General features: G+C 34.0%; 1 protein-coding gene across 1 annotated transcript in view; it reads right to left on the bottom strand.

The window, feature by feature from the left end:
• The window catches only part of ADAMTS19 (ADAM metallopeptidase with thrombospondin type 1 motif 19), a 278,081-nt gene that overhangs the window by 139,281 nt on the left and 121,216 nt on the right, over positions 1-17,584 (bottom strand). The window contains exon 8 of the mRNA XM_055299284.1: positions 4,612-4,717. Within this exon, the coding sequence (XP_055155259.1) occupies positions 4,612-4,717 (106 nt within the window). The remainder of the gene's footprint in view (positions 1-4,611; positions 4,718-17,584) is intronic.

The raw sequence follows: 17,584 nt of genomic DNA, 5'->3' as shown, positions 1-17,584 counted from the left end.
CCCGTCTCAATAATAGTAATAATAATAACTCCTACTACTTATTGTTTAGGAAGCAAAATTGTTCTGAAAGGCAATTTTAAAATGTTGGCTTAAATAATTTATTTCCTCTTTCTTACTATAGATCTTAATTTACACTTTTTTATATAATACATTTTTAAGTTGATAATTTGCCAAAGGAAAAAGTCAACACATTTTTGCTGACATTGTTTTAGATTCTTTTGCACTAGTAAGAGAAAAATTGTTGGTTCTCTTTATTTACTCAAATTTTCATCCCCAAGAGTCATTTTTTTAAATACTTAGTGGACTGTATTGATTTTTCCAGCTATATATGAACTTGTTCTGAGAATTTCTAGAAATCAAATTCAAGTCAACAAACATAAATACATTCATTTAAAATCTGTTTATAAACATTTTATATGTGATTATAAAGGTATTCTTGAAAAGTTTACATGGAATCATTCTGTCATTCTAAGATTGTAAGTTGCAGAATTACATGGTATCATGGTTCGTTATTAGTTTCTAGAAGATAGTCTTCACTTATAAAATTTAACACAAAAAAAAGAAAGAAGGAAATCCGAAAAGAAAAAGAAAAATACAGGATTAAAGAGTTTCACTTATGTAGCTAACTCTTAATCATATCTCTAAATAAAAGGGCTCTGCATGTATGTGTGTGTGTGTGTGTGTGTATGTGTGCATGCACATAGAATCTGTAGATACCATTATTTAACATCCATGAAGACTTTCCCTACTGGAGAGACTATAAGCATGTGGACATTTTTTCTTGTATTCTTCTTTCTTTATTTCTTCTTACATTGTGCCTTATATCTTATAGTGGATGATAATGATGGTGATGTAATTCATATAGATACATGTCTGCTTGTTTGTTTTTTATAAACATGACATTATTCTGACTGCTGTTGTCTCTCACTGTCTAGCATCAGGAAAACACCAGCCGCTACTTTTGAGACAAATATTGCTTACTGCCATGGAGAATTTTTAGTAAAGGAGTAGTTTAACATATATCACATTCTGGTCCTAGTCCATCAAGTATTACACATACCTTTGGCACATCTCTATTGGTTTTGGGTACAGCTCTGTAAAAGTCAAATAAAATAATACTTTCGTACCATTCGAGCTATTCCAGTCTGAGCTCCTGTCAGATTCCAATCTGACAGTGAGAGACAACAGCAGTCAGAATAATGTCATGTTGGTCATAAACCAACATTTCTACTACATAAAACTGAAGTGGCCTTTCCCTAAATTAACTCATTTAGTTTTTTTTTTTTTTTTTTTTTTTTTTTTTTTTTTTTTTTTTTTTTGAGACAGAGTCTCGCTCTGTCACCCAGGCTGGAGTGCAGTGGCGCAATCTCGGCTCACTGCAAGCTCCGCCTCCCGGGTTCACGCCATTCTCCTGCCTCAGCCTCTCCGAGTAGCTGGGACTACAGGCGCCCGCCACCACGCCCGGCTAATTTTTTGTATTTTTAGTAGAGACGGGGTTTCACCGTGGTCTCGATCTCCTGACCTCGTGATCCGCCCGCCTCGGCCTCCCAAAGTGCTGGGATTACAAGCGTGAGCCACCGCGCCCGGCCACTCATTTAGTTTTTGGTTTAAATAGTTGTAGCTCCATGGTCAACAGTTTAGATGTTAATAAATTAACTCGTACTGTATTTGATTCCTTTAGTGTTTCTCCTACATTTTAGAATACAATGAAAATTGAAGAAATCAATTTTGCATATCTGGTTTTAAACATATCTGCTTAAAATATACTTTTTGAAAGTAAACTATTCAGGGTACTTGACAAAATTATTTAAAATCTGTTTATAAAAATATACACTGTATATCAAGGTGTTACTGCATAGCTCAAGAGCAAAAATCATAATTATTCATAAATCTGTATTTTATGAGAATTATATTTATGATCACATGTATCTTTGTAAAATTATTAATAATTTTTTCTTGCTTCTAGACATTATTCTCAGCATTTTTCCTTCAAATGATGCCTATGATTTTTCATAGGTTTTATGACTAAACTGAAAATACCTTTCAATTATAAAAATTGTTTTGGAATTAAGAATCTATAGCCTATCATTCCTAGAATGAAATATTAAACAAGGTTATTGCACTGCATACTTTTCCTAAAGGATGATGATGTTAAAGTATATATATATATTTTTAAGTAATAAATTAATTCCTCATATTCTTGGTCAGTTGACTGAAGACTGAAAGCCTGTATGGGAGAATCTGAAAGGACACTTGACCCTTGAACAACATGGGTTTGAACTATGTAGGTCCACTTATAGGCAATTTTTTAAAACTAAACAAGGATCAAAATTGCAGTGTTGGCAGGTTGCTAAATTTGCATATACAGAGGACAAACTTCTCAAATAAGTGGGTTCCACAAGACCAACTGCTGGACTTGGATATGCATGGATTTGGGGATATGCAGAGGTCCAGCAACCAATCCCCTGGCAAATACTGAGGGACAACTCTGCATCTCTATACATTTAAAAATGGTGACATCAAAAATCAATTACTTGAAAATTACTAGTAGGGTAGATTTTAAGTTCTCAACATAACTGCTAAGTATGTGAGATAATGCTTATGTTAATTTGCTCAATGTTACAATTCCACAATGTATACACATTTCAAAACATTTGTATGGAGTAAATTTTGGTCAATTAAAAAATTAAAAATCAATTGGTATTGATATTGTTCTGTTTCTTGGGCTGGGTTATGGATACATTGCTATATTTAATTTTGGTAATTCACTGAGCTGTGCAATTACAATTTGATCACTTGTGTTTACTTGAATAACTTTTTAAATCAACTACTGTCATGTCCAATGTAAATTGTTTCTTCTAAGCTTTCTTTTACCAATCAATTTCCACTGCCAATTAAACTTTACTCAACTGCCTACAGACTCCAGGAATATAATGAAAATGAAGTGAGCTGGGTGTACCATATACTAGGGTGTTGCGGCCTCTGATGAACTGGGAAATATAGGTCTAATTTAAAGGGTACAGGTGCTACCCAGCTCCTAGGAATGGTTGCCATATGGGACTGTGGGTTGAGTGTTACCAGGTCTGCAAATCTTACTTTTATGTCAAATCTATACTTTTTTAATGTTGGCAACTAATTGAATTTTTTAAACACTGAAGGCCAAACTAAATATGTCTTTAACTAAAGAGCCCTCCCTCCATAAAGATCACCTCCCTAGTAGGGCCTCACTAAATCTGAGTCCAATTAAAATACTTTCATTTGTACTGCTGGTACTGCCAGCAATTAGGGAAGCCTGCATTCAAAATTAAGTCTGATTCCCCAATCTGTGCCATTTTTTTTTTTTTTTTTTTTTTTGAGATAGTGTCTTGCTCTGTTGCCAGGCTGGAGTGCAGTGGTGTAATCTCGGCTCACTGCAACCTCTACCTCCTGGGTTCAAGCGATTCTCCTGCCTCAGCTTCCCCAGTAGCTGGGACTATAGGTGCATACCACCACACCTAACTAATTTTTGTATTTTTAGTAGAGACGGGTTTTCATGTTGGCCAGGATGGTCTCGATCTCTTGATCTTGTGATCCGCCCACCTTGGCCTCCCAAAGTGCTGAGATTACAGGTATGAGCCACTGTGCCAGGCCGCCATTTCTACTTTAATAAACTTCCTAACAATATGATTATAGCTTTATGTAATTTGAATCCTAAACTAATCCCATAACAAAGGTATTATCCCGATTCATTGATGAGGAATCTAGGCTGGAAGATAACAGATAACTTAATGGAATAGTTTGTTAATGTTATGGAACAGTTTGACCTGAGTTGAATGGCTTGAGTTCAAACCCCTCATTCCAACAATTACCATTTTAATAATTTCAGGAGGGTAAATTCTCCGTATTTCAGTATTTTTCCAGTAAAATGGGTACACTAATAACACATCATAAAATTGTTGTGAGTATATACAAAGCACTTAAAAACGTGTCTGGCAAATATTAATAGTAAGTACTATATACGTGTTGCTATTACTAATTATTGCTATTATTAATTTCAGTGAAATGAAAATTAGAACAATACCTCTTTGGGTTTTGTATTAAATGAACTAATCTATTGAAAATGTTTATAACTGTTCCTGAGACATAGTTAATATTCAATACGTGTTAATTATATGTCTAATTTCATTGTCTTTCAAGTACATTACATCTAAATCATGTGGGTTAATTCCTTCACTCATGCCTGGTAATAACAAATACAAGTACTACCATAGGCTGGAATTACTTTCATTTGTGCTAAGTGAATGTTTGAAAAGTTTATAGCTTTGTAGTCTCATGATTATGGAAATATTTGTATCATTTAAAAATCTGTAGTGAAATCAATCGTGCACTATGTAATGACTGTCTTGATAGGGATTTTAATAATGTAATAAGATTTTATTCAAAGAAGCAGAAATAGTTGCAACACTCAAAAGACATTCTTTAAATGTAGTCAGTCTTCACCCCTTCTTGTCTCCCTAGTTTTTCCAAACCTTGAAGCCCAAAGAAAAAATCAAAAGATATCCAGGTAATTCAGTAACTCGAATTACAAAGTTATATGCTAACATATTTAACATAGCCATGATTTTTACTTACTTGTGACCCATTTCATGAGCAATTGTAAAAGCAAGATTCAAGCCATTGTCTTCAGCAATGATACATTTTCTCTTTTCACTACACATTCCACTCAAGTAAGCTATACCTAAAAAACACAAACATTAATTATTATATGTCTGAATGAATATGCAAATATTTATACTAGCTATTAGCAGCAGGAATGAAAATGGCAGATGTCATGACTAAAATGTCAGTATTAATCTGTGAAATCTAGCCCTAATAAATGAAATTTTAGGGGCAAGTGTATATGTATAAGCCAGGCAAAAAACTGTTCATATCATTTTCATTTTCATATTTTAGATAAAATTATTTTACCAATTATCAAATTCCCAAAAGGCATAATATAAGAATATAGGTTATAAATACCAATTTCATCATCATGTAAGACAAATGAATAGTTACAACTTGGAAAATGTAATAAAACAGCAATGATTATTTTAAATATATTCAATTATTGTGAAGAACATAGTTTCAAAAAAATATTAATGCAAAATAAACTACATATAAGGCAGTCTTGAACTTACATTTATAGTTTGAATTAATACAATTGTGAAATTCTATTTATGAAATAGTATGTTAACTAATATGGCATAGACCTATCTATCATATTTGAAATGCTAGAAAGATTTTATCTGAAAATTTCTTGGCTAAATGGTGTGTTGCATAGTATATGATACTGAAATATTAAGATAAAATTTTAGCAAGATATTTGATCTTTCGGTTTAAATTATCAGTAAAAATGGCAATATTTAAACTCCTTAATATTCTTTGGTCAAATATTTATATGTTCTATTTTACTAATGAAGATATATACTTGAATAATCATTTCAGAAAATGAATTGTTACCAAGTGTAAGTTATAATGTTATTTTCAAATAACAAAAGTTATTATATCAATTATTTTTGATACATTATATGTTCTCTATTTCCCATATCCTTATAAAATAAATTTTAAACTCCTCTTATAGGTTAAGATATTTAGGTGTAGGAAGTTCTGATTTACCAAAGATCACATAATTAATAAACATGATGGAATGGGGATTTAATTTTACCTTTGAATCCATCTGCTGGATATTTAGTTTCTGAAAAAAATTTAATGCAGAGCTTACCCTAATTAAAGATGGTCAACTGACTGCTTGTGACTTTTTTCTGTCTCCAGAAACAAAACATAATGGTAAGAAATAATTTAAATAAATTATTTTAATAAAATTTTAAAAGAATCACCTTGCCCACGTTTGGGAAAGTTAGAAGATTCAGGGAAGAATATGAACAGATTTAGTGAAAGCTACAGCCTAAATGACAAGAGGAAGATTTTTGAAGAGAAGAGAATTTCTGAATTGGGTGGAACTCCAGAAAAGTCTCAAGACTGAGGAACACATGGTCTAGGGAGAAGCAATGCAGGAGGGTTGAAAATGGAGATTAGCTGAAAGTATATCTGAAGTTCTCAACAACTCATTTAAACCTTCATGCAGAATGTCAAGGCCTGGTATCCATAGGCCAATCAGGAAAGTAGAGATGTAATCTTTAAGCAAAAGGTAGAATGAACATATTATTTTTAGAAATATAACTTTTTGAAGAAACAGCAAAAAGATGAAATACACATATGGATGTAGTGTTTTTATATCTTTACAAATCAAAATAGATTTTATAGAAATGTATCATCTACAAATAGATGAAATGACTTCTTAATGAATGGGTGGTTAGGTGGACGGATGCATGAATAGACAAATGATAAGCCCAGTTACTTCATTTGGTTTATTAAGGTAACTGAAATTACTTCAAGGTTAAATCAAGACAAAGTAGGACAGAAAGATGAAGGTAAGGATACACAGAGAGGAATTGGGGAAGGGAGAAGAGGAGGGGAGAAGGAGAAAATCATATTTTTTATTATAGTTCTATTAAACAATGGATAAAATAAAAACTTTTTAAAATTTGATTTAAACATAAAAGATAACCTGAATTTTAAGAGAGCTAAATCACATTAATACAACAAAGAGTAGAAAACGAAGATTTTGAGATAATTAATTTTGCATTATAATCAAATGGAAGAAGGCAGGAAGAAAGAAAAGAAGGAAGGAGGATAAAAGAAAATATCTCCTCTAAATAGAGTATTAAAAGTTACAGCATTTGAAAATAAAATAATAATTTGAGATTAAATGTCCCCCCAAAATACTAAATTAAGCTCACTATAATTAGCATGCTGCTACCATTGATTAGTACAAATTTTTTCTTAAGATTCCCATATATTTTGCCACTTTTTTCACCACAGCTAAAAGAGTCCCACCACCCTATTCAGATTTAAAACTCAGCTAACATGGGTTATCATATGTCATGTATCTGTCACATGGACTAGGACATATAAACTTCAGTCACTTTAATGAGTTTTACATGTCTTCTCCAGTATCTATTCTAATATTATAATTTCCCCACATAAAAATAGTACTGCCACTTGTTTCTAATTCTTATTTCTTCTAATTTGCATTGGCTAGGATTTCCAACATACTATTGAAATATATGGGCACTTGTTTTTCCTTCTGAGTTTAATAGGAATGTTTAGTTTCACAGTTGCATATGATGTTTGCTGAAGGTATTCATAGAATACCTTACTAACTTAAGGAAATAAATTTCTGATGTCATTTCATGTCTGAGTGAAGAAGGAGGCAACATGATTTGATATATAGGTCAAAGGTGAATGGAAGTTTATTAGTAATATTTGGAAAAGGATCCAAAGATTGGAACAGCCACTTAGGGAAATATGGAAGAGCTGAATAAGTACTACAAGAGTGCTTAATGTAATGAGTCAGAAAACTTGTTGCTTCAGCTGAGGACGGACTGCATGAGTTTGGAGAGCACTAACATAGTACTCAGTTGAGTGATATTCATCCTAGTGGCTGAAACAAAGACGAGAACATTTAGATTCAATTTAGGTTGAAGTTTTGTAGATCATGTGTGGAGAAAGACCAAAGGTATAAAAGCTGTCAGTGAAGTTGAAAGTGAAAGAAGGCATAACACTTATAGGGATCTATGGGGAATGAGTAAAAAAGTAAGGTTAGAGGGAGCCTGATAATTTGGAGAAAAGAATACAGTAGTAAAGAGAATGGAATCATCACTGATGAAAAAGAGCAGACGTTTTACAAAAAAAGGAACTTTATCAGGGAGTGAGATTTAGGGATTTAAGATTTCAGAGAGAAAGTTCTCAGACATGACTAGGTATTGTCACAAGAGTAAAGAAGGGTGCAGGTAGCGGTCATCTAGACTGAGGTCAAATCATTATTAAATAGTGTTGGGTGGACTAATAATATAAACATGAAATTGCACACGGTCAGAAAGAACTTGGGACAGTGGTAGGTGGCCAACGTCCATAAGAAATGTGGGTGAGAATCAAGATCAATCACAGCTTTAAGATGCTAAGGCTCAAAAACTTCAAGATCAGAGAGATTTGGGTTTAGAAGCACCAGTGGGGAACGGGAGGAATGTGATAAGTATACAACTTTTGTTTCTTTCTTGTTCCAGCCCTATGATACAGGGGCCTCTCTTGGAATTCTGGATTATAGAAACCCATGAACACCAGTTATAGGAAATCAATGACTATCATGTGGTCATGTAAAAAAAAAATACGATGATAAAGACAATAGTTTATATTATGACATGTTTATGCAATCAAATGTAAAGGTATATAAAATATTCAAAAATGATGAGTGCATACTTACATAGAGGTATGATAACAACTACGTATCAAAAATATCGTACCATCATATATTCATATGAACAAAAAGATACAGTTTCATCATAAGAAAATTAAAGTCTTATAAACATGATAATCATGTCTATGAAATTTGAATGGTAATTAGTAGAACTTCTTGTAGACTAGGATGAGGTCTGTAAAACCACAAATGACCCAAAAGAACCCTTAAAGTGACCATCTATTCCTATTCTTATTTTACTCAACTGTAAAGTCAGAATCTTCAACTGAGACTCTGATAAATTTAAATTTCATTGTTCTTAGAGTTGGAACGCCAAGGAATTTTTCTTTGATTTGTAAGTTATAGAGAATGACTGTAACCACGATTAATTTAAGTGACTTGCATTATTCTGTTTAAAAGCCTAGCTTTTCAGTTCAATAACCCACATGTTTGTTATTATAACAAGAGATGAGGTTAAAGGGGAAAGGAATTAACACGATGTTATTTAAAGATAGATGTAATAGAGGCCCTTTTCAAAGCTTTTTTTTTTTGTTTTTTTTTTTTGAAACAGAGACCCGCTATGTCGCCCAGGCTGAGTGCAATGGCATGATCTTGGCTCACTGCAACCTCTGCCTCCCGGTTCCAGCGAGTCTTCTGCCTCGGCCTCCCAAGTAGCTGGGATTACAGGCACCTGCCACCATACCCGGCTAATTTGTTTGTATTTTAAGTAGAGATGGGGTTTCACCATGTTGGCCAGGCTGGTTTCCAGCTCCTGACCTCAAGTGATCCATCCACCTCAGCCTCCCAAAGTGCTAGGATTACAAACATGAGCCACTGTGCCCAGCTCAAATTACTTTTTTAATACAAAAAATTCTGGAAATAAAAAGCAAAAACAGCCTTCTCATTTCTCAACTAAAAATGAGTCATGTACAAGAAGTCAATTGAATCTCATCAGAAAACAAAACACATGCCAGATGTTATGTGACACACCTCATAAGATGATCACAGACTCCTAAAACCCTCTGGGATCCCTTTTCCAATAATGGAACTATTGAAGAAATCAGAGTTTTTTTTTTTTTTTTTTTTATACTTTAGGTTTTAGGGTACATGTGCACAATGTGCATGTTTGTTACATATGTATCCATGTGCCATGTTGTTTTGCTGCACCCATTAACTCGTCATTTAGCATTAGGTATATCTCCTAATGCTGTCCCTCCCCCCTCCCGCAACCCCACAACAGTCCCCGGGGTGTGATGTCCCCCTTCCTGTGTCCATGAGTTCTCATTGTTCAGTTCCCACCTATGAGTGAGAACATGTGGTGTTTGGTTTTTTGTCCTTGCAATAGTTTACTGAGAATGATGGTTTCCAGCTTCATCCATGTCCCTACAAAGGACATGAACTCATCATTTTTTATGGCTGCATAGTATTCCATGGTGTATATGTGCCACATTTTCTTAATCCAGTCTATCGTTGTTGGACATTTGGGTTGGTTCCAACTTTTTGCTATTGTGAATAGTGCCGCAATAAACATACGTGTGCATGTGTCTTTATAGCAGCATGATTCATAGTCCTTTGGGTATATACCCAGTAATGGGATGGCTGGGTCAAATGGTATTTCTAGTTCTAGATCCCTGAGGAATCGCCACACTGACTTCCACAATGGTTGAACTAGTTTACAGTCCCACCAACAGTGTAAAAGTGTTCCTATTTATCCACATCCTCTCCAGCACCTGTTGTTTCCTGACTTTTTAATGATGGCCATTCTAACTGGTGTGAGATGGTATCTCACTGTGGTTTTGATTTGCATTTCTCTGATGGCCAGTTATGATGAGCATTTTTTCATATGTTTTTTGGCTACATAAATGTCTTCTTTTGAGAAGTGTCTGTTCATGTCCTTCACCCACTTTTTGATGGAGTTGTTTGTTTTTTTCTTGTAAATTTGTTTGAGTTCATTGTAGATTCTAGATATTAGCCCTTTGTCAGATGAGTAGGTTGCAAAAATTTTCTCCCATTCTGCAAGTTGTCTGTTCACTCTGATGGTAGTTTCTTTTGCTGTGCAGAAGCTCTTTAGCTTAATTAGATCCCATTTGTCAATTTTGGCTTTTGTTGCCATTGCTTTTGGTGTTTTAGACAGGAAGTCCTTGCCCACACCTATGTCCTGAATGGTATTGCCTAGGTTTTCTTGTAGGATTTTAATGGTTTTAGGTCTAACATTTAAGTCTTTAATCCATCTTGAATTAATTTTTGTATAAGGTGTAAGGAAGGGATCCAGTTTCAGCTTTCTACATATGGCTAGCCAGTTTTCCCAGCACCATTTATTAAATAGGGAATCCTTTCCCCATTTCTTGTTTTTGTCAGATTTGTCAAAGATCAGATAGTTGTAGATATGTGGCATTATTTCTGAGGGCTCTGTTCTGTCAGAAATCAGAGTTTTTATGTGATCAGATGGATGCATTCTAACAAAAGTAAGTCTCTGGGCTCCAGAAATGCTGTTTTTAAGCACTAGCTAAGCTACCTGAGTTCAAAATCCAGCCACTCTTGGTACAAACTCCTGGCGAAGCTCCAGTTAATTACTGGTCCTATGACTGTACTCTGTGAGTCTTACTATTATTTGAAGCGTAACGGAAGAAAAATCATAATACAGGACAAGCAGTGAAGGTGCAAAGATGCTGAGTATGACTTTAAGAGTGTGATTCTGGCTGGATATGCTGGCTTATGCCTGTAATCCTGCACTTTGGAAGGCCGAGGCGGATGGATCACCTGAGGTCAGGAGTTTGAGACCACCCTGGCCAACATGGTGAAACTCCATCTCTACTAAGAGGTGTGGTGGTGCATTCCTGTAGTTCCAGCTACTCGGGAGGCTGAGGCAGGAGAATTGCTTGAACCTGGGATGCAGAGGTTGCAGTGAGCCGAGATTGTGCCACTGCACTTCAGCCTGGATGACAGAGCAAGATTCCATCTCAGAAAAAAAAAAAAAAAAAAAGCATAATTTTAAAATGCTCATTTTAAAATCTGTTCATTAACACATAAAGATGTACATAAGATATCATGGAAGAATATAAAAGGGAAATAAGGTAGAGAAAAATCTAAGCAGGAAAGGCTTTGAGAGAGGGCAACAACCTGGTGATACCACTGAATGGGCAGGGGTTAGCCAGGAAAAGGCAATGGGAATTGGAGGGAGTTCCTGAACAAAGGACTAAACAGGGTAAAAGGGCAAGCGATGCTCATGAAAGTTAATGTCTCTCATAGAGGTGGTGGCCTAGGGTTTTTAAGTGTGCCAACCATGTAGCACATCTCTGCATCAACACTGTATTTAGGATTTCCTCAGTAAAGGGTGTGTTAAAGGAACTGCACAGGTGAAATTGTCTGAAACAAAGACTAACATATAATGTGATCCAATGCAATCCAATAAAAATGTAATTGTGAAGAACCAAAATTCATTTTATCTGCTAATAAAAAAAAATTCTGGAATGATATAAGAATGGTACCCAGATAATATGAAACCCATTTACATGACTAAATTCAAATTGGGCTTTGAACATATTTTTCAATAATATGTTGTCTCACTAGTTGACTAATAATCTGCCTGTTTCATTAAAAGACAAGAAGGTTATCTAGGAATGTAAAAGTACTCTTACGGAAGTTATAAGTTTGGTGTCCGCGCAGTTAATTTCTATTTTTAAAAAAAGATTTTTAAAAAAGGCTTCCAGATTTTCTTAAATGTTTAAGTAATTTACAACACCCTTAACAGTGCAGTTTTTATGAAAACTAAGAAAAAACTGATCTAGAAAGAGAAAGGAGTACAATAAAAGTTGTAATAAGTCTCCGATCAAATAAGATAGAATATTGTATGGATATTAAAATGTTGTTTATGCATTCCAGCTTCATGGTAGACTGAATCCCCTTTCACTAAAAACACATAGAAATCACAAATTATAGGTAATATACATTCTTTTGAATGTACGGCTGAGGTTGAAGAAGAAAAGATAATTCCCAGGTGCAAAATTAAAGTTTAAAAAAATTCAAATCTGGAGAGATAAAATCATGAATTGATGCTGCCACTGCCTGAGTATCAGATAAGATATATAACTGATTAAATAAATGTGTGGTTTTAAAATGTCTGTGAGTACAGGTGCTGGTGAGTAGGGGATGGAGATTCATGCATAAATCAAAAAGCCTGAAAATGCTGTTGTTAACTACCATCAAGCATATTTGAAAATAACTTTAAGAATCTGTCAGTGCAGTGAAGTATCAAGAAAACTTGGCTTAAAAAAAATCTGAGAATGCTAGAAATCAAAACCCAAAGCTACCGTGAGCACATGAACATCAGTATGAAGCTTAAGAAATACTAAGCCATATATGTGACATAAAAGTTGATCCTATTGTGTGGAAATCTTTGCCAGTCCTGTGATAACAAATGAAATATGACTATGATGAAACACTTTATCACCTCAGCAAGCATGAAGTTCTCAGAGGGGAAACATGTTCCACTGAATATGAGCTCACAAATCATAATTATAAACCAAGTAAAGAAATGTTTCCCTGTGAAGAGAGAGACCACAGATATAAAACTAGAGAAAAATGATGATGAAATAAATGCTTTTTTAACATAAAGAGAGAGAGTTTGAAGTTCACATTTACTGGGCCACCACAACCCAAATATATCTTTTTATAAGTTAGAGAAAGAAACCACTTCATCATGATACTTCATATACAATTATTGGTGTAATAAACAGTTTTTTGAGAATAAAAACTTGCACTGATATGTGATAAAAGTTGTTCAAGTAAATATACATATGTATAATGTACACAGTTGTAATGTACTTGTGTATATATATATCCATTATACATTTGGATAACATATATGTAATTATAATGTATAAATAACTACACAAATGTATAAATGAAAATTTAAATGTTATCTATTACAATAAGCATTAATCTGGAAAAGACCCTCAGTGAAGGAACTAGTAAAAAAGTGCTACAAAAAAAAGGAAGCTGACCATAGAAACAAGGGGCGAATAGAAGAAAACTGGCATGAAAATCTTCATAAACATTCTCAATAAAAAAAACAGTGATAGTAATAATAATGTGTAAGTTTTGAGGTGTGTGAGATTTATGCAATGAAGGAAGTAATATAGTGAATTCAGTATCATAAAATTAGATAAAACATGAACAAATCTAAACTCTACTATTGTTCAGACTCAGGATAGAAATGATAACTAATTTTAGACTATGTTAATATAAGAATATGTACTTTTCAAAGTGAGTACTGAAATAAAGAACTATAATTAATAACTAGCAAAATAATAGAGGGGAAATGAAAATAAGAAAAAATCATTGCAATAGAAGTAAAAAAGAAAACAACTGGAGAAAAAATATCAGGTAAAATGAAAACAGAAATAAAGTAAAATATATTAGTAGTCAAATTAGGGTAAAAGGAACTTGCTTTAAAAACTTCTTGGATTGGGTTTAATAAAATTCCCATATATCTGGCCATAAATAACACATGTAAAGCTTAATAATTAATACAACAACAGAGAATCACCAAATAACCCCCAAAGGGCTGGTTCACAATATTAATATTTTACAAAATATACCCTGAGGTAAAAATATTATCATGCATAAAAGGAATAATTATATAATTATAAGAAGTAGTTGATAGTATTTAATATACGTGTATATCACAATTTCATCTCAAACTAATGATAATTCTAAACTAGTATCAATAATTGATCTTTCAATAATTGATAGATTCAACAGATGAAAATAAAGATACAGAGAATCTAAATATTCTATCTGAAAAGTTTTATCTAATTTTCTCTCTCTCTCACACACACAGACTTTATATCTAACAATTATAAGATTCATATTACGTTCAAACATGCATCAAACTTTTTCTAAAGTTGCCAATGCCACCCAACAACACTTACTACATATATAAAGAACAATGTCATACAGGTAATATTCTCTCACTATATTGCAATAAAATTAGAAATCAACACAAAAATGGTTACCCTTCCAATTCTTCCCTGTCTTCTTCCTCCTAAAAAGTGGATATTTTGGAACAGAGTTTTAAATAACATATGGATCAAAGAAGAGAAACTACAGTGTAAATAATAAATACTGTAGAGGTAAACCTATCCATTCATTGCATAACAAAGCCAGTGGTACACAGTGTAGAGTAGTTCATAGTGTTCCAGTATTCCTGTTGGGAACAACTAGGCAGGCTGGATAAAACAGAAAATAATATTTGTAAAGGCATCAGTGAAGTATAGAAACAAAAAAGACTAGAAGTTTTTAAATCCTAAAAATAGGAGAGAGTCTCAAAGGTGAGCTAAATCACTAAAGGCACTTTTTCCCTGGTAGTATTTGCTGATTTTTAGCAAGAACTAGAGACTGAGAAGCTGGACTTGATCCAGAAGAGGACAATTGCAGAAGAAAAAACAACAACAACAACAAAAAATCTGGGGGTGGGAGGGGCCACCTAGCACTGGATTTTACTGTCCATAAAAGGCTGGAGATTTTGATAGTCACACAAGCTGGAGTAACAAAACTGGAGAATTGAGATGCCATAGGGTATTCTCCTTCGAGAAAATTGCCATATTCTAAAACTGGCATGGAATGGTATTTTAAATAGCAAAACCCTAAACCTCTGAAGAGCCGAACAGAATCTCCATGTGAACTTGTGACACAATGCAGTCCCGAATTAGATCATTAGTTCCCGTACTATCTGTCTAGACAAAGAAAGACTAAATAATTTCTCCTATATAATAATATCATCTGGAACCTCCATTGCTGCAGAGATTTCTAAAAATTAATAATTGATTCAAAAAACACCAGGCTTGCATGAGCAGGTCAATTTGAACAAATCACGACAATAAACTGTCACCAAGGAGTGACCAAATATAGCAGTTAGCAGATGAGATTTAAAAAAAATAATAAAGAACATTGAGTAAAAGTTAGACAAAATTGATAAAAGATGCAGAAACTCTCAAAGAATTGGGATTTATAAAAAAAATCAAACAGACATTCTTGATTTGAAAATTACAGTATTTGAGAGTAGATTATGATCTCCAGTAGTAGATTATATAATTACATATATAATTAGTAGTTTATAATCAGTAAATTATGACCTCAATAGATAATGTAACTGCAGATTAAACACAGGAGGACAGATAGTTTCCTGGATGGATTAGTTCATTTAAAATACCCAAATTCCAGCAACAGAGAAGAAAATAATTAGAAAATGTTTTAAAGAGGAACATAGTATACATGTGAGACACAATCACAGGTGTTGCATTCTTCTAATTTGAATCTTAGAGGAAACAGACAACAAAATATGACATTTTTATTTGAGAATTAATCATTAAATGTATTTCGAAAAAAATTGTAAGGCAACGCAGAATAAACAAAGCTCAGCAAGGCCCAAATTCAAAACACGGATAACACCACATGCTGAAGAGAATGTGGAGCAGCAGGAACCGTCATTCATTGTTGATTGGAAAGTAAAATCGTACAGCCACATTGGAAGGTAGTTTGGCAATTGCTTATAAAACTAAACATACTCTTACCATATGATCCAGCAATCACACTAGTTAGTATTTACCTAAAGCAGCTGAAAATATATGTCCATACAAAATCCTGCACATGGATGTTTATAGCAGCTTTATTCATAATGGCCAAAACTTGGAAAAGGTGAATGGATTCATAAACTGGTATCTCTGTCCAACAGAATATTATTCAGTGCTAAAATGAAATGAGCTATCAAGCCATGGAAAGAGATGGAGGAAACTTAAATACACATTACTAAGTGATAGAAGCTAGTCTGAAAAGGCTACCTATTGCATGATTTCAACTATATAACATTCTGAAAAAGGCAAAACTATGGCAAAAGTAAAAAGATTGGTGGATGCCAAGGATTAAGAGGGGAAGAAGGAATAAATAGGTGGAACACAGAAGATTTTTTAAGGCAGAGAAACTACTCTATATGATACCATAAGGTGGATACTATTATGCATTTGTCTAAACCCATAGAATTTAAAATACCAAGACTGAATTCTAATGAAAACTGTGGACTTGGGTGATAGTAATGTGTGAATGTAAGGTCATAAATTGTAAAAATAATGTACCATTCTAGTGGTGAACGTTGATAATGGGGGAGGCTATGCATATGTGTGGACAGGGAGTGTAAGAGAAACCTCTGTACCTTACACTCAATTTTGCTGTGAACCTAAGACTGCTCTAAAAAATAGTCTATAAGAAATTTAAAGGCCTGGGAAGCAACAAGCAGAATCAAACAAAACAAACAGAACAAAACACAACGCACAACTGCTGAAAATAAAAAGGAAAAAAAGGGAATCTTAAAAGTGCCCAGGAAAAAAAGGAAACTTTACTTGAAAGTAACAACAGTAAAGCTGACAGGTGTCTGCAACATCACAATACCAGCTGGAAATAATGAAATGGCATGTTTAAAGTTTTATAACAAAAAAGAATCTACCAACCTCTAATTCTATGCTATGTGAAACAACTTTTTTAAAAATAAAGGTACCATAAGAATGTTTTCCTATATACAAAAACTGTTTCTTCAGACAGAAAGAAAAATCATTGCAAATTGAAACACGAAAATGCAGGAAGAAATGAAGAACACCAGGAAGACTGGCTATATAAGTGCTATAAACAAATACTGAATACATAAAACATTAATGTTAATATCTCCCTAAATTCAAAATACATGCAACAATATGTAGTAGGGATATAGTACAAGTGTTCAAAAGTTATTTTTAAAAAAGCATAATTGACATTAGAAAATATTTTAACATAGTCATTACAAAAAAGAACACATTAAAAATGTGTAGCCTAAAATGAAAACTGTCCTTAGGGAAGTTCATAATACATATTAGAAAGAAAAAGACTGGAGTGTGGCTGGCAAGATGGCCGAATAGGAACAACTCCAGTCTGCAGCTCCCAGCAAGATCAATGCACAAGGCGGGTGATTGCTGAATTTCCAACTGAGTTACCCGGCTCATCTCACTGGGACTGGTTAGACAGTGGGTGCAGCCCATTGAGGGCGAGCAGAAGCAGGCGGGGCATTGCCTCACCTGGGATGCGCAAGGGGTTGGGGAACTCCCTCCACTAGCCAAGGGGAGCCATGAGGGACTGTGCCTTGAGGAATGGTGCATTCCGGCCCCAAATGCTACGCTTTTCCCACTGTCTTTGCAACCTGCAGAGCAGGAGTTGCCCACAGGTGCCTACACCACCAGGGCCCTG

This window comes from Symphalangus syndactylus, chromosome 11 (genome assembly GCF_028878055.3).
Source record: "Symphalangus syndactylus isolate Jambi chromosome 11, NHGRI_mSymSyn1-v2.1_pri, whole genome shotgun sequence".
Classification (NCBI taxonomy): Eukaryota; Metazoa; Chordata; class Mammalia; order Primates; family Hylobatidae; genus Symphalangus; species Symphalangus syndactylus.
This window is presented reverse-complemented; position numbering and strand designations above follow the sequence as displayed.